At 50.8% G+C, this 20,000-nt stretch overlaps 6 protein-coding genes across 6 annotated transcripts in view; 4 read left to right on the top strand and 2 right to left on the bottom strand.

Annotated features, from left to right (window-relative positions):
* Positions 1-2,803: 2,803 nt before the first annotated feature.
* GUITHDRAFT_142191 (hypothetical protein) lies at positions 2,804-7,660 on the bottom strand (the record flags this gene model as incomplete). The annotated part of the gene is made up of 18 exons (XM_005828211.1): positions 2,804-2,860; positions 3,148-3,201; positions 3,339-3,425; positions 3,898-3,998; positions 4,109-4,163; positions 4,205-4,345; positions 4,566-4,648; positions 4,706-4,754; positions 4,947-5,018; positions 5,276-5,323; positions 5,490-5,714; positions 5,950-6,002; positions 6,277-6,479; positions 6,891-7,015; positions 7,044-7,097; positions 7,171-7,251; positions 7,309-7,357; positions 7,506-7,660. 18 exons carry the CDS (start codon positions 7,658-7,660, stop codon positions 2,804-2,806), a joined length of 1,692 nt encoding a protein of 563 aa, XP_005828268.1.
* A 1,068-nt stretch (positions 7,661-8,728) lies between these two features.
* On the top strand, positions 8,729-8,899 carry GUITHDRAFT_74853 (hypothetical protein; the record flags this gene model as incomplete). The annotated part of the gene is made up of 1 exon (XM_005828210.1): positions 8,729-8,899. A coding segment is annotated over one exon (171 nt), but the record flags the coding sequence as incomplete, so codon positions are not given.
* Positions 8,900-9,133: 234 nt separating this feature from the next.
* On the top strand, positions 9,134-9,517 carry GUITHDRAFT_44538 (hypothetical protein; the record flags this gene model as incomplete). The annotated part of the gene is made up of 1 exon (XM_005828209.1): positions 9,134-9,517. A coding segment is annotated over one exon (384 nt), but the record flags the coding sequence as incomplete, so codon positions are not given.
* A 900-nt stretch (positions 9,518-10,417) lies between these two features.
* On the top strand, positions 10,418-11,476 carry GUITHDRAFT_153905 (hypothetical protein; the record flags this gene model as incomplete). Its single annotated transcript, XM_005828208.1, has 8 exons — positions 10,418-10,508; positions 10,553-10,594; positions 10,640-10,773; positions 10,818-10,859; positions 10,917-11,102; positions 11,158-11,231; positions 11,279-11,319; positions 11,371-11,476. Coding segments are annotated over exons 5-8 (254 nt in total), but the record flags the coding sequence as incomplete, so codon positions are not given.
* Positions 11,477-11,670: 194 nt separating this feature from the next.
* Positions 11,671-14,769, bottom strand: GUITHDRAFT_112746 (hypothetical protein; the record flags this gene model as incomplete). The annotated part of the gene is made up of 8 exons (XM_005828207.1): positions 11,671-11,962; positions 12,011-12,231; positions 12,280-12,456; positions 12,502-12,696; positions 12,747-12,809; positions 12,858-13,022; positions 13,072-14,421; positions 14,476-14,769. 8 exons carry the CDS (start codon positions 14,767-14,769, stop codon positions 11,671-11,673), a joined length of 2,757 nt encoding a protein of 918 aa, XP_005828264.1.
* A 958-nt stretch (positions 14,770-15,727) lies between these two features.
* The window catches only part of GUITHDRAFT_142188 (hypothetical protein), a gene marked incomplete at both ends in the record, with an annotated part of 4,814 nt that continues 541 nt past the window's right edge, over positions 15,728-20,000 (top strand). The window contains 12 exons of the mRNA XM_005828206.1: positions 15,728-15,750; positions 16,167-16,211; positions 16,323-16,418; positions 16,467-16,574; positions 16,628-16,717; positions 16,770-17,838; positions 17,873-17,968; positions 18,184-18,387; positions 18,660-18,968; positions 19,166-19,420; positions 19,711-19,822; positions 19,872-19,927. Of these exons, the coding sequence (XP_005828263.1) occupies positions 15,728-15,750; positions 16,167-16,211; positions 16,323-16,418; positions 16,467-16,574; positions 16,628-16,717; positions 16,770-17,838; positions 17,873-17,968; positions 18,184-18,387; positions 18,660-18,968; positions 19,166-19,420; positions 19,711-19,822; positions 19,872-19,927 (2,463 nt within the window). The remainder of the gene's footprint in view (positions 15,751-16,166; positions 16,212-16,322; positions 16,419-16,466; positions 16,575-16,627; positions 16,718-16,769; positions 17,839-17,872; positions 17,969-18,183; positions 18,388-18,659; positions 18,969-19,165; positions 19,421-19,710; positions 19,823-19,871; positions 19,928-20,000) is intronic.

The raw sequence follows: 20,000 nt of genomic DNA, 5'->3' as shown, positions 1-20,000 counted from the left end.
TACACTCCTCCTCATTCCCCTGTCCCGCTCCTTCCTCCTCTCCGTCTTCCCCCTCCTCTCCCTTCCCAACCCCCCCACCTTCTCACCCTCCTCCTCTGTCTCTCTCTCCTTCCTTGACTATCTCTCCTCTCCCTTCCGCTTCTTCCCTTTGTATCATCACCTTGCCACATGCGAGCCTCCCAGCTTTCTGTACATGTCCTGTTCTCCACAATCACAATCTGCTCTCCCTCCAACAACTCAACCTTATCATTGTGGTCAACAAACTCAAATTTCTCCCATCCCATCTTTGTTGTCATGCCCCGCACTGCCTGCACTCGACGTCAGGTACCATCTCTCTTCCGCTGCCAGTCACGTTGGAGAAGAATCCCGATACGCCAACAACGATCTTGTCCACCAACTGAGTGCAGTCAGGAGGATGGAGGGCAGAAGACGGGGCAAGGACAGAAGCATGATGAAGACGAGGAGGAGGAGGAGGAGGAGGAGGAGGAGGAGGAGGAGGAGGAGGAGAAGCATGATGAAGTCGAGGAGGAGGAAGACGAGGAGGAGGAGGAGGAGGAGGAGGAGGAGGAGGAGGAGGAGGAGGAGATGCGCGAAGGGGTTTGTACCTCGTATGTCACACTCTCCCTCAGCATCTTGAGCTGCCTTTTCACCGTGGTGATCCAACGCTCACCTACAGTAGAGACTGCAGGTGGGAAGTGAGGATAGAGGGGAAGAGTATGAGAAGGAATATGGAAGGGGATAGGAAAAGGACGAAGATATAACGATAGAAGGAGGAGGGAAGGAGGAAGGGAGAGGGGTGGAAGGAGAAGAGAGTAGGAGAGAGGGAGAAGGGCAGGCAGGAGGGGAGGAGAGGCAGAGGAGAGAACCGGGGAGAAGGACAAGGAAGTCTGAGAAGGAAGAGGAGGGGAAGGAGGGGAGACGACAACCATGGTAGAATCCGACAATCCTATTGTCGACCTCTGTCTTGCAAGGTGAAGTTGTCTCCGGGAGTGGGAGAGGAGGAAAAGAGAGGTTGAGAGTTCGCAGAGCATCTGAGCTTGAGTGATGAATAGAAAACTTGACCTAGTCCTGCTCCTTTTCATCTTTTCTCTCCTCTCCTCGCCTCTTCTCTCCTCTCCTCTCATTTCACCTCTCCTGTCCTCTCCTCTCTGTTTTCTCTTCGTTTCTCTTCTCTCTTTCCCTACTTTCTCATCTCTTCCCCTTTCCTCTCTTCTCCTCTCTCTTCCCGTTCCCCTTCCCGTTGATCTGCTCTCCTGTTCTCTTCGTCTCATCTCTTCTTCATCTTCAACGTCCTCCTCCCCTCCTCTTCTCTTTCTCACCGTCGAGCGGAGCAGCCAGGTAGTAGCAGGAGAGACGCGAGTTTTCGTTCTCCCTGCAGCGGGTCAGAGCATTCAGGAGGAGGCTCTAGAAGGGAGCAACAGCAAGGCTTAAGAACGAAGTCGACAAGGAGGAGGAGAAGCGAGGAATGAGGAGGAGGAAGAGAAGGAGGAGGAGGAGGAGGAGGAGGAGGAGGAAGGGTGATGATGAATAGGAGGACGGAAAAGGAGGAGGGCGTGGGGCAGTGGGGTGGGGGGGGCAGGGAAGGAAGATGATGATTGGGAGAAGGTAGGAAGAAGCAATGAGGAAGAAAAGGGGAAGAAGGGAGCAGGGAGCAAGGAGGAAGAAGGGGATCGAGCGCAGGAGGATCAATACCCTGAGAGCGGGGGGAGGTGTCGCAGGAGAGGAGCCTCGAGAATGCGGCGGTTGATCGACCTCGCAAGGAGTTCGCGGCTGATCTCTTGCTGCTAGAGAAGCTGAGAAGAACAAGACTGCCTCCTTCCAGCTGACCTCCAGCAGGCGGCAAGAAGACGAAAATTCCAGCTGGGACAGAGCTGAATTTTCTTCGAACGGAAGACCTCTCTCCTGAGAGAGAAAGTCAGAGAGTGGGTGAGCAAGAGTTCACAAACGTGAGGGAGGAAAAGAGAGGAGGAGGAGGGGAGGAGGGAGGAGGAGACAGAGGGAGCAGACCGAAGAGGGAGGAGGGAGGAGAAGGAATTGGAGGAGGGAGGTGGTGGTGGTGGTGGAGGAGGAGGAGGATACATTCTCTAGTGAGATCGTGTAGGTGTTGTACTCGCAGTCTTGGATCGTTGAGGAGATCAACACGGCGAGTTGAACTAGTTTCCCCTCCTGCGGATGATGCAGCGTCGACGTTCCGTCTTCTGAACGCAAACCATCAGGAATATCAGCACCCTTCGCATCCTCCTCCTGCTCCCCCGCCTTGTGCACCCGCTCCTGCTCATGCTGCTCATGCTGCTCATGCTGCAGCTGCTGCTTCTCCTCCTCCGCTTCCTCCTCCATTCCTTACACCCCCCACACCCAACATCCTCCTGTTCTGCTGCCCTACCCTCCTCATCTTGCCTGCATGATTGTCGAGACGATGTAGGATCATTCCTTCTTCGCAATGGAGTAGACATTCCTGCGAGCAAGTGAAGAACTCAGGAACAGAAAATTCCGTTTGTGTTTTTAATGCTCCTGCTCCTGCTTCCTGTCCTCGTCCTGCTGCTGCTGCTGCTGCTGCTGCTGCTGCTGCTGCTTCTGCTGCTGCTGCTGCTGCTGCTGCTGCTGCTGCTGCTGCTGCTGCTGCTGCTGCTGCTGCTGCTGCTGCTGCTGCTGCTGCTGCTGCTGCTGCTGCTGCTGCTGCTGCTGCTGCTGCTGCTGCTGCCGCCGCCGCCGCCACCGCCGCCGCTGCCGCTGCTGCTGCTGCTGCTGCTCCTCTTCGTTCACATCTTGATCCTTGACCTTGTCCCCTCCTGCGAACTTCCTCTTACGTATCCCTTACTTCTGCATCCAAGACTCGATTGAGACGGAAGGTGTTGCGCTGCTGTTGGCAATTGTGAGAACATCACAGTAAAGATGGGAGAGTAGAAGCAATGAAGAGCAGGCTGAGGAGGAGGAGGAGGAGAGTAGAAGCAATGAAGAGCAGGCTGAGGACGAGGAGGAGGAGGAACAGTAGAGGGAGGAGGAGGGGGGGAGGAGGACGAGATGCATAAGACAAGGGGATGGTCGAAGGTGAGAGAAGGGAGAAGGCAGGGAGGGTACAAGATTCGAAGAGCTTTGTAGATGGAAAAGGTGCAAGGATGGGTCGGAGATACTTCGTCGTCTCGTTACCTCAAGCGTTGAAATTGTTGCGATAGGCCAGAGCTTAGAAGGCCAAGAAACATCCTGAAGCAATGAGGTAAGGAGGTAGAGGAATCGGACGATGTCGTTGATGATGAACAGGTGGAAGATAAGGCGAAGGATATGGAAGGAGGAGGGAGAAAGAGCGCAAGGTAGCGAGAAGACGCAGAGAGAGAACGAACCGTCAAGTGATGTTTGCTGTAGGAGGAGAAGAAGACAAGCTCCTTGGCGTTGATGTTGTTGAGAATGACAGATCCGTTAGTGCCGACCTGACCACATGAAACGAGATGAGCAGGAGGGCAAGAGAAGGCGATGAGTGAAGGTGAAGCATGAGGATTGAAGGCTAGCAGATGAGGGAAGGGACAGCTAGAGGAGCAGAGCGAGATGGGGATACAGTGGAGAGGGAGAGGAGAGGAGCTAAAAGGGAGAGGAGAGGAGAGAAGCTAGAAGGGAGAGGAGAGGAGCTAGAAGGGAGAGGAGAGGAGAGGAGCTAGAAGAGGAATCGAGGCGGAGGAGATGAGCTCGGGGAAGAGGAGGTGGAAGGGAGGATGAGAAATAGAGCAGACGAGGAGGAACAACGAAGGAGGAGGAGAGGCGGCGGAGAGGGAAGGAGGCGGCGATTTAGGAGGAAGCAGAGAGGAGGAGGAGGAAGGTACGGAGTGTACACACATCAAAAGCGAAGAGCGCTAGCCATATTATCATCTCAGAAACTTCTCCTCTCGGTACGATCTCCTTCTTCACCACGGCGACTTGAGGTATGAGATACGACGGCGGATTATCCTGAGTGCTCCTTGCCGGCAAGAGCAGGGTGAAGGGGATTTTATGACTGATAGCTGCTGAGCCTGATACAAAAACATGTCGTCAAGACAGGGCAGGGATGTGAACTTAAAGAAAAGAGATGTAAAAAGACAGATCTAAGGTTCGAGTTCTAAAGAAGTGAATCTTGGGTCACCGTCAATCAAGGCAGCAGCTTCAACAAGATGGAATCCTTCACTCAGATTGTTGACCTGGAAGAATTCAGAAACCTTCGGCAAACACAACCATCAACCTCAAACGACAAATGTTCTTCCCTCCTTTCAATACAATCATGATTGTTGTAATCGCACAAAGTCGGAGTTTCTGCTCCAAGCTCTTGCCGTCGAATTGTTTTCGACGTCACTTGCTTCTCGTCCACAAATAGCATCACATCCTGCGCGCAAATCACGACAGGCCATCGAAGAAGAAAAACGCACTGACGAAGAGGAACAAGGGGAAGGGATGAAAGGAGAGAGAAAGAGAGAGAGAGGAGAAGAAGAGAGAGGAGAAGGAGAGAGAGGAGGAGAAGAAGGCTGAGGATGAGGAGGAGAGTGGAAGACAACTGGAGGTGGGGGAGGGGAGGAAGCAGCAGATAAGAACGATCAAGTCATCACCAGACTCTCGACTCCCTTCGGAATACGAGCGACGACAACATCTACTTGCAGCTTCCCTTGTGTTTGCAGGTGGAAAGAGTTTGCTGGAAGAGAAGAGAATCAGAGGAAGAAACACGTTCTTGCTCTCCGAGAGTTCGCACCCAACGGGTTCTCAATCATCACGAACTCATCTTCGAACAAGTTCACGTCCTGCCGTGAGCAACAAGTCAAGAAACAATTCAAAATGACAAGTCAAATTAACATGTCAAAGTGAAAAGGCAAAAGTGACCAGTGAAAAGTGAAAAGTCAAAAGTGACAAGTCAAAGTGACAAGGCAAAAGTGACAAGTCAAAAGTGACAAGTCAAAAGTGACAAGTCAAGCAACAACTTATTGATCTTTCACCTTGTCGACAAACAGCAGCCAAGACCCGTCGATGTGAGTGATGGAAGATAACATCGGACCGAAATGAGCCACCTGCTCGCCCTCACCAACAATCCTCCTCGTCCTCGTCCTCCTCGTCCTCCCCTTCTTCAGAAGTTTTTCTGTTGCTATTGCTCGTTCTCTCTCTCTTTCTCCTCCCATTCATGCTCTTGCTCCCGCTCCCGCTCCTTCTCCCTCCCTCATTCATCGTTCAATGCCAATAAACCTAGACATCATTTCTGCTATAGTTCATTCCCCCCCTCCTCGTTGCATTCCAATCTCTTCATCATCCACCCTCTTTCTACTCGAACCTGCAATGTGTTGCCTTCATCGCACATTTGTAGTCTTTCCCAGTTGGTCTGCCAGGGTATCAATCCTTCAGTAACTCTCCTCCTCCGCTCTTTCCTCCTTCCCTCCACCACCACCCTCTCTCCATCCACCAAGACCTCCTCTTCCTCCTCCTCTCACCTCCTCTTCTACCTCCTCCTCTCACCTCCTCCTCCCCTGCCCTCTCCCTCATCTCACCTGCTCCATTCCTGGGAGCGACTCTCCCCAGCACATTAAAGTTCCACTGACATGAACAGCACAAGAGTAGTGGGTGCTTGCTTTCACAGCAAGAAACTCTCCTCCTGGCTCCCCTCCCCCTCCTCCTCCCCGCTGCATTCCCTTTCCTCCCACCCCAACATCCCCCCAGCAAGTCAGCCTCCGGTAAGCATCCACCGCACAGGAATGATCCCAACCTGCTGAAACCTGCGCAATTCCAACATTCACGTCAACTCCCTGCATCTCCTGCTCCTGCTCCTGCTCCTGCTCCTGCTCCTGCTCCTGCTCCTGATTGGGTCCTTTTGCCTTGATACCTCTCTTCTCCCTGTCCGCTTTCTCTCCTTTTCGTTCACTCCCTCCTTCTGCTCTCCTTACTCGTCCTTTCGATTTTTCAAATTCCATTCATTCCTCCTCACATTCCTTCCCCCCCCCTGCTCCTCACCTGTTCAATCTTCCTATGAAAGCTTCGAGATTTTTCAGTCACAAACGTTTGAACTGTTGCACAACCCGTCAAACGGTGGTCATTCAAAAAACAAGAAACACAACAAGTGACTTGATGCTAATCATAATCCACATGAGATTCCCGCTTTCCACCTCCTCAAGCCATTGTCTTACCAGACCTCCTCTTTCATCCATCTTTACACCTTCAACTGTCTAACATTCATCATTTCAACAAATTCTCCTCTCCTTCTCCTCTTCCTCCTCCCTCCCCAGCCATCATCATTTCATGTTTCTTTCACGAAAACCCATGCAAACAAATCAACCTCACCATGCCCATCTTCATCCTCTAGAATCTTGGAATTTGATCCCCAGCAGACATTCATCGAAGAATCGACCTCGATCGCACAGGCGTGGTCGTATCCGACACTTACATTCCTCAGCCGTCTTTCTCTCAGGTGAACACTTTTCCTCATGATATCTTCATCTCCCCAGCAATGGAGTCTGTCAATCCCCTCTTCGATGGCGCACAAGCTGAAGTGCGAACAAGAGAGCTGTTCCAGGAATCAGGGGAGAGCACAGCAACTATGCTGGTGAATCACCGAGATAGGCACCAAGGGAGGGGGGGAAGAGAGCGAAAGAGAGGAGGAGAGCGGGGGAGGAGAAGAAATTGGACGAACAGCGCAAGGAAGCAAGTTAGGGTTAGAGGTTCGATCACCTTGGAGAATTTCATTCTGAACACTTGCTCTGCTTCATGAGATATCGGAGAATCACCCCAGCATACCAGCTGACTCAGAGGAGAGTCTTGAGGTAGCGAAGACACTGAAAGAAAACAGAGCTATCAAACATAGCGAGTCATGCTCCGCCTTCCTTCCTCTGTTCCGCTCTGCTCTCACACCCTCCTTTCCTGTCACCATTCTCTTGTCTCCTTCCCACTTCCCTTACTCCCATCCTTCCCTTGCCGCCGCCTCATTCTCTCCCTCCCTCCACTTTCCTATTCCACAAGAGAAGTATGCTCCGGAACAAATGTTCTTGAACTTCACGTCCTTGTAATCAGACGGGACTTGGGCCTGTCAAGTCAACACAATCACAACAAACCTTGAACCAAGGACATTCTCCTCTCCCAACAAACCTGCAAGTGAATGTTGTTGCCTGCATGCAACAATTATCAGACCAATTTGCCGAGAGCGACTTGCTTCTCATCAGCCTCACCCTGGCATCTCACAACTCCTCTGTCAGAGTCGGAGTCTTCAGCCAAGATCCCACACATGTGACGGTAACCAAGTGCGATCTTGGCCCACTTGATCTGTTCAGAAGCGAGCAGTCAGATTGGTATTATCGTCATCGTCATCGTCATCGTCACATCTTCTTCCCCGCTCAAACCATTCAGGTCTCTTCCAAAGCATCTCAGTCTATACGGCCAGTTAGCCAGCGAGAGCATGGCGACTTAGAGCTTGCCTGCTTCTCCAGTCTAGCGCACAGACATTCCCGAAGCTGGAGGTTCAACCCAACAAAGATGGAAGGTGAGTAAGGGGTCACGGTGGGTAAAGACTTACTCACCGGTTCGTATCAAAGCGATCCAATACGTAGGATGTCGTGCACTTTTGACTTTGGGCGTGACACGTGGATCCGTTGAGGGCAGACAAGGATGGGCTCAAGAAGACGGGAGAAGCAGCGTGGAGGGAGATGATCAAGAGGTAGAGCAAGAGGGGCATGGAGGGGAAGTAGGTAGAGGAAGCGAAGGTAGGTCAGGGACCGGAGAAAGAGAAGGCAACAGAGGAGAGGAGAGGAGAGGAGAGGAGAGGAGAGGAGAGGAGAGGAGAGGAGAGGAGAGGAGAGGAGGAGGAGGAGGAGGAGGAGGAGGAGGAGGAGGAGGAGACTCGCTCAATGTTTCGTCAAGGCTGCGGTCTCATCATCATTGCTAAAAACTAACCCACCCCATGAAAATCTATATTTAGGACGGGTGCAACACAGATCCCAAACTCATTGTCAGTACCGGTACTGTTTCCTGTAATATCCGGGTAGTGGTACTCCACCCCACCATCCCCAAACATCCCAAACATGTACATAAAACTTTTATGACCCGTATTCTTCCCAGTACATTGTTGTAAAAATGTGGGTAGGGGTTATAGTACCCACCCATCCATTTGATCGGTTGTTTGTCGAGGTGGGTACTACCACTTCCCCGCCAGGAGACTTCGGTAGGAAAGCGAATGCAAACCTTCAAGGAGGCGATGGAGCGATCATGGGGGGCGGGGGAAGGAGAGGTAGAGGCAGACATAGGGAAGGAATGCTGGTATAGATATGCAGATGTCAGAAGAAGAGGTGGGAGCAGGTGAAGAAGAGCAAACAGAATAGGTAACAGAGGAGATGTCAGTGACACGTCCGGTTGGTTTGTGGGTATGCAGGGAGGTGGGGAGAAGGGGAAGAAAGACATTTAGAGTTGAGACAACGACAGAGAGATCCAAGGACATCTGGACAAATAACTATCAAGCTTGATCATGACTATCAACCCATTTTGTTCCGATCAGGAATAGCGAGGAATCAAGTTACGAAGTGTGATCTAAAGCACTGAACCATGGAGCGTAATGATCGAGATCGTTTTAGCATTTGTGATTGTAGGTGAGAAGTTAGCTAAAAGATAGACTTGACATGATATGGTGTTTGTTTCCCATGACTGTTCGACTGGTGCAGCACAAACAGATGACACATCGTACATTGTAAGGCACTTCGAAAGGAGTTTGTTGAAATCGGAACTGTTGGCTCTTGGATGGAAATTGACGATGGAATCTGAAGTAGACTTCAGCACTGCTCCGAGCATCTTCCAATGCCCCATCTCCTTGAAGGTCATGGAGGAACCTGTGTTTGCTGCCGACGGTTTCATCTACGATCGCAAGTTCATAGAGCTATGGTTACACGAGAACCAAGTGAGCCCGATGACCAATCAGCCGATGTCGAGGGACGGTTCCGCCGATCTCAGCTTGCGAAAGAACGCCCCACTCAAGATGGCAATCGATGATTGGGAAGAAAAGAGACATCAGGAGCTGAAATTTGACATGATCCCCTCCATTGACATCCGTTTCAACACATCGCGTCCGAGGAGGCAAGTAAGGAATCTGTCTCAACAGGAGCGGGACTCGAACCCAACTCTTGACAACTACAGTGACGACGATCTTCGCCTTGCGCAGATCGGAGTAGGGCAAGACAAGTCGGTCTACAGAGGCTGGTGGGGCTCCAGGGATGTGGCCATTGTTCGGTTCCGTTCAGGCAACATCGATACAGAAGCTGGAGCGATGCTGAGGCTGAGCAGGCATCCGCATCTCATCACTCTGTATGGATTTACAACAGATGCATTTGGTAGCAAGTTCTTGATCGAAGAGTTGGCACCGCTAGGTTCCCTGGATGTTGTTGCAGAGAACCTCGCGCAGGAGCTCCGTGCGGATGAGACAGGTCGTCAGAGCATCTTCCTGGACATCCTTCACCAGATTTCGTCGGGAATGCATGGTGTTGTTGATGCTGGTCTGCTCCATCGCGATCTGTCGCTGAGAAACATCCTTGTAGTGCATCTAGATGTTAACGAGAAGAAAGTTCTAGTGAAGGTCTCAGACTTCGGTACAAGCCAAGCGATGAGTGTTCAGATGCATAACGACCTATCGATTCCTTGCCGCTGGACGGCCCCTGAAGTTCTCCGCAACCGCCGCAAGTTTTCGGAGAAGAGCGATGTCTACTCATTTGGAGTCCTCGTGTGGGAGCTCTTGTCTTTCGGTGAAAGCATGCCCTACTGGCAAGTGCAGGAGGATTCGAGAGTGATCGAGGAGGTTGCAAACGGAAAGTTGTGTTTAGAGAAACCCATGGGAGCGGATGAAGTGACCTGGAATGTAGCTTCCATGTGTATGCAGCTCGACCCCAGCTCTCGTCCTTCTTTCCTCAAGCTTCTCTTTCATCTTCGCAGTGTGAAGACACGGCTATTCCCGGTGAAGGTCATCACTCCCACTACTCAGCAGTTGAAGGTCCAAGACACAGCACGACACATCTTGAGTCAAGCTGAGCTGGAAGCACAAAAGCTGATAGATCAGGCACGATCAGAAGCGAGTCATCTGCGACAGATGGCAGAGGATGAAGCGTCAAGGATCTTGTGTGAAGCTCAAACCAAGGTAAGTTGCCGTGGAGCACGAAATTAACGACCACTTTCGTAGCTGCAAGATGCCGATTAACGAGCGTATTTTTAGCTGCAAGAAGCTGAAAGACTGTTTGTTGAGAGAGAGAAGCAAAACAGAAACGACCAGGTCTACATGTTCTCACCGTCATTCTTGTATCTGACTTGTTGTACTCGTAGAAGAACGAGACGCTAATTAAGGAACTCACAGAGAGATTAGAGAACGCGTGCGAAGAAAGAGACATCTGGAAGGTTGCGATGTTTTGGGGATGCAAGATAATGAATGATGTACCATCTAGTCTCATGCAAGAGACATCGAGAAAGAACTAGAAGCGGCGAAGATTGCTCTGTCCGACGCGAGTCGCATCCATGATGAAGAATCTTCGAGGCAGCTGAATGTTTTGAAGGCAAGTTGCAATGCGAGTGAACTCTCTTCCTCACCGACTTCTAGTCTCGGATTAGCATACTGGAGATAGAGCTGGATGACGCCAAAGTGAGCAGATGCACCTGTCTCTTTCACCACTGAGTCTGTATCAAGGCAAAGCTTCGTGCGGCCCAGCAAGGTTTAGACGACGAACGGGTTCCCTGTGGAGACTTCACTTGTTTCCTTTTGACCCTTCTTGTCAACAGCGACAGTCTTGGCCTCTTCAGCAAGAGAACGACAAGCTAAAGGTTCGCTCTCTCCTTCCTTTGTCCTTTTTGACTCTTCGCATCAGGAGAGAAACTCTGTGCTGGAGGCTCTCGCTCAAGCCGCATCGGTACAAGCGTGAATCGCTGTGATGCAGGACAGGAGCTGAATGATAAATCGCCCGCAGCCAACTGGAACCTTCGGATACGTCGTTGCCAACCATGATGGGCAAGAGATGAGGCAAACGGATCCTCGAGCCAAGGCTGGCATAGGCGTTATCTTCAAGGCCGTCCAGCTGCCCGACGGAAGAAACCCTCTCATGGTCAAGAGCTTATCCCCTGATGGTCCAGCTAAGGTGACTGGCAAGATTGAGGTAATCGAAACTCCAGTGATCCTCGTGCCCATCTGGCACAGTGACGTGGGAGCAGGTCGGCGATGTATTGCTGGAGGTGGATGGCAAGAAAGTCCGCACGACTGATGAGGCCTCGCATTATATCTTGGGGTGAGCTCTCGATATGACTCCCTCCTCGCCGTGAGTTTTGCCAACAGCCCCAAAGGATCTCCGGTCCAGCTCAAGTTAGAGAGGGCAGGTCATACATAGGATATTTCCCTCTTGATATCGTCCTGATTTGTTCCTCCAGGGAAAAGTTTTCATGTTATCATGTCAAGAGGAAATCCTGCAACCTTGGCATCTCAGTGAACGATGGATTTTCTGTACATTGATTGAAATTAGTTTACACTTTTGAATTGCATGAGTTTGGTATCAAACAAATTGTCTGCCGTGGTGGCAGCGATGAGGTCCATTGTGCAAGTCGGACCCTAGAAAGCTCGGCATTTAAGAACATCACTTGCTGTATGTCGAATCCTAACTGCCTTGCGATCGTGTAGATATTTTCGCCTTCCGTCACCTGTTGCAGGAAATGACGACATCAGCATGGCTCCTAACACACCAGATCAAAGCTCACATTGTAAAGCTTGCCTATATCCACAACCACACTGTTGTTGACGACGATGGCATCAGCCCGTGTGTAGTGCGGGTTGAGGCTGTAAAGTTGTATCCAGTTGGTCTTGAACAATCCTGCAATGTGCACGAGACTCTGTCCTGGCGACAAACTGTACTTGCACTTCAACACGTCGATGCGGATGCAATGCTCGGTCCATGGCCCATACAAGCCACACTGACCGTCAGTCCCCATCTCATTGATCACCATGAAGCACACGGTGATGTTCAACCTGTTCAGAGGTTATCGCCAAGATACGAAGACATCTCAAGTCACAAACCCAGAGTTCATGTAGTTTGGCTTCAGGTAATAATCCTGCAAGCCGCTGATCTCCATACTCCCTTCGTTGATCAAGATGTTTCTTATCGGTGTCCACTCGATGTTCACAATCTTCGGCGGAGTCGCGTTGACGAATTCTTGAATGTAATATCGTGACGACCCAACCTTTGCCGCTCGATAGGTCGTCCTGGCGAACGCAGATTCGCCATTGTTCATGAAGATCTACTCTCAAAAATTTCAGTCGTCCTATGACTTGATGACAGATCAAACCTGAGATATCCCGCTATACTTGAAGCGAGATTGGTATTGATTTAACAAAGCCAACACAATATGTACTTTTTGACCCATATATGCAGTTGCATCCAGCAAGTATTCAGAGGTTGTGTTGGAAATATTCACATGTATCTTTGGTGGCAGATTTTCTATAACCCGGATAAAGATGCATTTCTTTGCAAGATGTCAGATGCTGCATTGGGTAAGTGGAGTGCTCACCAGGTTTGTCCATTGTCCAGACGTTGAATCTCCCCAAAACAAGCAAAAGTAATGCATCCCTACAAAATCGTAGCACGGGGTCCATAAAAACGAGTCTGGTTGAATGGTTGGACTTTCTGTCCGATTCTGCAATGTATCATTGTTGTAAGTCATCGTTGTGAACAACGCCAAGTTTGTCGTGAGTTGTAACGAAGCCTGTGTAATTCCAGTCACTCCAATGCAATCAACGGGTTGAGTTGCTCCACCTCACAGTTGCCTTGAGTGCAAGTCCATGACGAGTTGCTATGAAGACTTGAAAAGAAGAATGCCTACCAATCACATCAAAATGACATGCTGAAACCATTTTCTACATCTACCGGCTCGTTTTGCAGATCTGAGTAGAATTCGATGGAAAATTGCGAGCCTGTCATTTTATGCAGTATGAATTCAATGAAGGTGTAGGCCGATGTCGCAGATTGAATCTGCATCAGTACGGGATAATTTCCAACCGGCAGAAGGGTGGATTTGAGACTCATCTTTGTCTGAGTTTCAACATCAATGAAAAAACGTTTTTTTCAGTGATTTGCATACCTCATAGACACCGGTGTAGTGGGACATGAATTGGTTGAAAGTCAGCATCGTAGCTATGTCCTCGCTGTTAGAGGTGCATCCTTGGCAATACTCTTGCGGACTACTGGCTATACTCCTATTGATAGTTCTGAATGTCAAGGATGCTGCTGGGTGCTTGAGGTTGCAACATGTGCTTGTGCTGCCATCGCAAGTTTGAAGGATGCTCCCCTCAGAAAAGGTGTGATACGATGAGAAATCCGTCTGTGAGACTTCGCAGGAGTATACTATGTCCACAACAAAACCTGCTGGAATCTGCAGAGATTGGAAATTGTTGACGACAGGAAGCGAAGTGCCCTTGTAACAGCCAGCAGAACCATCTGGGCATGAAGAAAACTCAACGAAGCTGTCTCGGCAGATGTCCGCTCCTGGAGGTAGAGGAGCACTGTAGCCTGAGCAATTAGACAACTGATAGAGCATCAAAGTCTCGCTCTCATTACCACCCAGCATGGGGACCGAGCCTCCTATCGAGTGAACTTTGACGATGGTCTCATAAGTTTGTCCCTCGAATACCTTAGGCAAAGACGGCACCACATCAAATCCTTTGAGCGCCTCCTGTATCCGAATCTCTTCACCTTCGATTATGGAATCCTTGTTTGTGTCGTAGACTTCCATCACTTGAAAAGCTTCTTCTGGAGTGAAACCATCTTGCAATAAAAGGTCTATTGTCAAACTGATGTTCACTAACCCATCTTGTAACGAATGGTCTGTTGTCAAGTTGCTGTTATTGAACGACGTCGAATTTTGGTTCAAGGAATTATTCACGATTGTCGAATTTTGGTTCAAGGAGTTATTCACGATTGCGGAATTTTGGTTCAAGGAGTTGATTACGATTGCGGAATTTTGATTCAAGTTGTTGTTGAACGTCAAATTTTGAATCGCACGATAGATTGCTTGAATTCTGTTCGAGACTTTCACCCAATTGAGTATCGGAGGAGAAGTATCTTGAGGTCTATGTTGTATCCTGTCTTGAATCTTCTTCGGCCAATGAGGTTCAGGCATCGGGACCTTGTTGATCCCAGCGTATGTCAATCGGAAGTCTACGATCGGCAAGATCATGCCCATGTTGGGATCCGAGGGAAGGTCGTAGGGGAAGAAGAAAGGAAGGTATGAGAACGGAGGAGGGTCTCTGTCTAGCTTAACAAGTGTTCGCAGGAAGAACTTTGTCCCGCAGTACTGTGAGAGGCCCGAGCCTGTCTGATCACAGCTCACTGGGCTCTCTCTACAGCATCCTTGCACTTCCGCTATGTAGCCGCGACTCCGTAGAGGCAGCGACACGTTCACGACGCTGATCCCCTCCAAGGTGTTGGCAAGCTAGCGGAGAAACCAACACTCAGAAGACAAAACCCAACGATAGGAAGAAGTTACCTTTACGTTCACGGACGCGACCACAACCTGCAGTTCTTGATGGAGTACTCCGTTGGAGATGATGAGGAGAGGAGGAGTAGAGCTCTTGCTGCGGAAGGGAACTACATCTTCAACTTTGAGAGATTCAGAGCCAGGGGGTTGAGTCCATACAGTATGGATGATGATCTGTACATAATTCGAACCAGCAGGGTTGGGGAGCCAGTTGATTGATCCTCCCCTGTACTGATAGGATTGAGCATCTACATGCCAGATGCAGGTGGTCAGGACAACCAGAGCTACGAGATTACAGTTCATATCATTGAATCAGTCTCGTCTAGTCTGCGGGGTATGTTTCAACAGACTTGCCATTTCCTGCAAAACAGAACAAACGACAACTGTCAGAGAATGCAGATGAATGTTTTCAACTTTGTTGCATGTGCACCTTTTGTGACTTCCTCATTCTCCTCTTCCCTGTCTCCCTTTCTCCCCCCCTCCACCCTCTTTCATCTCCCGTCTGTCTTCTCTCTCCTCTTTCTCTCCTCTTTCTCTCTCTCATGTCTCCTCTTTCACTCTCTCCTTCTTCTCCCTCTCCTCTCTCCTTCCTCTCCCTCGCCTCTCTCCCTCTCTCCTCTCTCCTCTCTCCCTCTCTCCTCTCTCCCTCTCTCCCTCTCTCCCTCTCTCCCTCTCCTCTCTCCCTCTCTCCTCCCCCCCCCCCCTCCCCCCCTCCCTTTCCTTCCTGCTTCATTCCTCCATGCTCAGAACGGCGATCAGCCGCCAAGTGGTGGAGGGCCGGGGGTACCTACCCCGTGATTTCAATCCAAATTCATGATGAAATAAGGGGTACTTAGTACCCCACCCTCACTTATGCATAATGCGGACTAAGGAAAGTGGGGTTCATGCATTGTCAGACCCCTCCACCTATTCTTTTGATGAGGAACGGAGGGGTGATATGAAATCGAGCGACTATGCGAGGGGGTAGGTGAATATGCAAGGGGTAGTCGGCGACCCCGTGGTGGGTTGGACCTGGAAATTGACTACATAAGGGGTCAGTTTGGGTATGATATGGGGGTAGGGGTACATTACCAACCCAACAGTTGACTTGACAATTTCAATGAGGGGTGGGGGGTGGTTGGAGTTGGTCGGGCATGGCGGGAAGGATCCGTTCAGAGCGAGGTGGTGGAGGAGGAGGCGCAAGAGAAGGCGGCAGAGGAGGGGGAAGAAGAATATGCAAATAGGCATAGAACAGGTAAAAATGCAACGACATCGGTAGACGATGTCCATGCTGGGAATCGAGAGGTCTGGAGGAAAAACTCTGGATAAGATTCATAATTCACTCAAGTGATGACGCTCGGAGACTGAAAGTTGCAAGAGCATAACATCTCTATACCTGCCGGTCGGACAAGTGCTTCATGCCTAGCCCGATGCCCAGTGTGTCCTGTCTATTCCTACTCCTATTGTGTTTGTCTCCTGTAGATAACCTACTCTCCTCGTATGAATTTCGATGGGGATACAACTCTGATGGCACGCCAAAGCACTGGAATGAGGTTTATTCTTCTTCTGTGTACGAAACCAGAGTGATGTCGTCCACAGATAAGCAGTTCCCCAAGTTTCAAATCTTATGATGTTGGTCAAGCAAGTCACGTACATCTTCACAACGAAGACCTCAAGTCGGTCCCTGTGAAGTGTTTTCATTCTTGACTTTCTCTGATCAGGGGGTTGAGGTTGAAGCGCGTGAGAGCATTTGAGCTTCTTGCAGGGTTAATTTCCAATCAATACCCGATTGACGACCAAATGAAAGGGGTTCTGAAATTGAAGATGGAGATGAAAAATGCAAACCCATGTTGGGAAATCGAACATCTACTTCGCAGATGCTTGGAAGCCACAGGGAATCAAAATGCGATTCCGAACAATTCTCGTTGCTTCTGGGCTCCAACGATTGAAGAGAGTGTTGCGTGTTGGTGCAGGTGAGTTTTGAAAAGCCCAGTTTGGACCTGAATGAACGGTGTTTTCAGATCTTGCGATTTTCAGAGTGCGATCGACATTTGTTCCGATGCGAGTCTCTATCAAGAGTGCAATGCTTGCCAGATGGGGCGCACTCACGAAGACTGGTTGTCATCGAGGTGAGAACCCGTCCGTGCTGAAAGTCAACGAAGCTCATACCCTCGAGCGCCAGGTGTCAGATTGGTGTATCATTGACTGTCCGAAAGAACATGCTCAAAGGCCGCACTGGTGTGACGGAAGAGCGATGGCATGCGGATGTTCGGTAGTCTTCATGAATGTCTGTGTGAGAGAGTCGATCTAACGTAGCTCTGCAGTGAAAGGGCCTTGTATCAATTCGCCATTGCCGCATCTCAGCGAATTGACCCGTCGGAAGATGTTTCCAAGTCGTTCATGAGAGATTCCCAGATTGCAAGAGAGGATTCAGAGACGCTGAATGTTGAAAGTCATCGTGCAAATGACTCTCTTTTTCCTTTTCAATACTTCTCCAGTTCTGGCCTGCAATTGTTTCCCAATACCGTGGTACTTTACTTCACAATCGCTTGTTCCGTAGTTTATATTTTCACGCTCTTGGCTATGCGGGTGTATGCACGCAGAGTAGCAAGCCTCAAAGTTAAGAAGCTAACAAAGGCAACAGAACTCTCAGCTGATCCAAAGCCCAAGGAAGAAACAGGTCAAGAAGATGAAGCATCTGAAGAGAAGGATCAGGAGAAGGAAGTAAGTGATGAACAGTCCAGCCCACGGTCAGCATCATCGACAGATCAGAAGGAAACTACTCCTGTCTCAACAGACTCGGACGACACACAGATTGTGAATGCTGAGAAAGTCATCGACGAGGCGAAGGGCGACAAGGAGAACAATGAAAGTAACGGAAGAAACCGTCACGTAAGCCGCGCAGAGCACCCAAGGATCACACCAAACAGATCAGACAAGCTTCTCCGAAAGAGCCTCTCGCCAGCTAACAAACCCGATACGGTTTTAGGGGCCGATTGGCTCATTTCCAACATGAACAATGACAGAAGCTCGAGCCCTCGCAGTGTCAACTCATCGCCCATAGATAGACAGAAGAGCCCAGTAGAATCAGAACTCAAGGCCCGCAAGTCCGACGACGCATCGAAAGAAGCTTTGGCTAAGGAGAACGAGAAGCTCAGGCTGCAGATCGAGGCGATGACCAAGAATGAGAAAGCCAAGATGTCCTTATCGAGAACCCCATATCATGCTGACATGAATCCGCTTCATGCAAAGGCTCCTTCTCACAGTACTTATTCTTCCTCCTCTCCGACAAAAGGAAGCAATCTCTTTGCCTGGACTCCGAAGAAGACTTCCAAGCTGAAAGTCGCCGATCCTATCAAGGCGAACGGTCAAGAAGTCCAAACTCCGAGAAAGGTAGTTCAAACTCCTGTTATGGCAAGCACATCAGGCCAGGAACAATCAGAAACCCAAAGTCAACGGGAACCAATCCTCGGGCAGATATTGGTCCCAGAAGTGCCAAAAGCTCAGCATGCATCTGGCTGTGGTCAGCGAGATGGAAATGCTGCAATGGTCAGCCCCAGTTCTAAGAGCCCTGCCACCGACGTTTCAGTCGGAACTCCTCCTCCTCCTCCTCCTCCTCCTCCTCCTCCTCCTCCCCCCAACTTTTCAAGCTCAAATTCTCCCTGTACAACACCACCTCCCCCTCCCCCTCCCCCTCCTCCCCCACTCTTGCTATCTGCTTCCTCACCTCACAACAAGGGCACACCACACCCTGCTTCTCCCTTACCACCGCCACCGCCACCGCCGCCTCCTCAAGGGTTGTCGGGGGAGGCCTCCAAGGTATCGCCTGCTGGACGCGCCGCAACGTCGAGCTCGTCAGGCATCGCCAAGTCATGGGAGGTGATCAAGAAGTACCAAGACCTGACCCGCAACATCGAACGAGTTGACAAACCCTTGCAAAAGGTGAGAAACCTCCTCCTCTCTCTCCCCTCCCTCCTCCCTCCTCCCTCCTCCCTCCTCCCTCCTCCCTCCTCCTTGCTCTCCCTCCCTCCTCCCTCCTCCCCTCTCTCCTCTCTCCTCTCTCCTCTCTCCCCTCCCACTCCCCTCTCTCCTCCTCCCCTCCCCTCTCTCCTCTCCCCTCCCACTCCCCTCCCCACTCCTTCTCCCTCCTTTCTCCCTCCTCTCCTCCTCCTCTTTCCCCTCCTCTTTCCTCGTCAAGCTCAGCTGTACTCCAGGTGGTCAGGAAGAAAGTGTCCTCGTCTCAGTCGGAGGCGAATACAGAAGAAGGCAACAAGGAGAACGAGTCCTCCTCAGGCTCTGCAGACGTTGGCAACGCACAGAAGGGAGTGAAGGAGGAGCTGGAAGGCAGAAGCTCTTACATGAAGCAAGTTATGAGCGACAGGAGCATCTTCGAGCCTATGATCTTGGACCTCATCCCTCAGATCCAATCCTTTGCTCCTCAAGACCTTACCCAGGTCGAAATCTTCGTTGCGGAGGTCGATCGCCGGCTCGCTCTCCTCTCTGATGAGAGGATGGTGCTCAAGGTGAGTCAAACCAACTAAGCATCTCCTCCTCCTCCTCCTCCTCCTCCCCCTGCTCCTCCTCCTCGTCCTTTTCCACTCCTCCTTTGGCTTTGCCTCCTGTTCCATCGTTCTCAGTTCCCCTCCCCTCCCATTGCATGCATTCCTCGTCTCCTCGCTCCCTTCCCTACTTACCCTGACCCGCTTCAATTGTCCTCCAGGGCTTCGCTGCTTGGCCGGAGAAGAAGCTGGAAGTTCTCCGGGAGGTGACAGGGAGGAAGCAGGAGCTGGAGCGTTTGGTCGCCTCTATGGACCCCGAGGACGACAGGTGGATAGCAAAGTCTGCGATCCACGAGGAGCTCCAGCAGGCCGTTGACAAATTCGAGTCTGTCAAACCGACGGTCGAGTGGTACATCCGATCTGAGGAGGAGATCATGCGGAACTACAAGACACACAGTATTCCGTTCGACTTCAAGGTTGCTGCTGCCCCTCCCTCCCCTCCCCTTCCTCCCCCATGCCCCCGTTGCCCTCCTCCCCTTCCCATCCTCCCCATCCTCCCCATCCTTCCCGTAATCCCTCTTGCCCACCTTTCCCCCTTTCCCTCCTCCCCCCACCTCTCGTTTCTCCTCACATGCCCTCCCTTGTTCCCTTGTTCCCCCTCCCTCTTCTTGTTTCCTCTGCCTCCCTTACCCTCCTGCTCGACCTCTTACTTCCCCACCTTGTCCCCTCCTTTGCCTTGCTATCTCCCAGCTGAAGTTTCTCCCAGCTTGTCAAGAATGTTCAAATCGCAACGGTTGGCCTTGCCAAGTATGCCATGCAGATGTCGCTCACGGCCTTCGGGAGGCAGAGCAGAGCAGAGCAAATGATTCTGAGCACAGGTTCTCTGCATCTTCATGGACGGCATTCGCGCGCCCATCACGATTGCAGATCTTGTAAACCAGGGAGCGTCCAAGCAAATTCTAGTGGCGCTGCAAGGAGACGCAGTGATACGGGGAAGAGATGGGAAGGAGAACGATCGTTGGCTGCCGCTCGGAGTTCACAATCAGCTGACGAACA

The sequence above is a fragment of the Guillardia theta genome, assembly GCF_000315625.1.
Source record: "Guillardia theta CCMP2712 unplaced genomic scaffold GUITHscaffold_61, whole genome shotgun sequence".
Classification (NCBI taxonomy): Eukaryota; class Cryptophyceae; order Pyrenomonadales; family Geminigeraceae; genus Guillardia; species Guillardia theta.
Note: the sequence above shows the minus strand (reverse complement) of the source record. Positions and strands in the feature narration are given on the sequence as shown.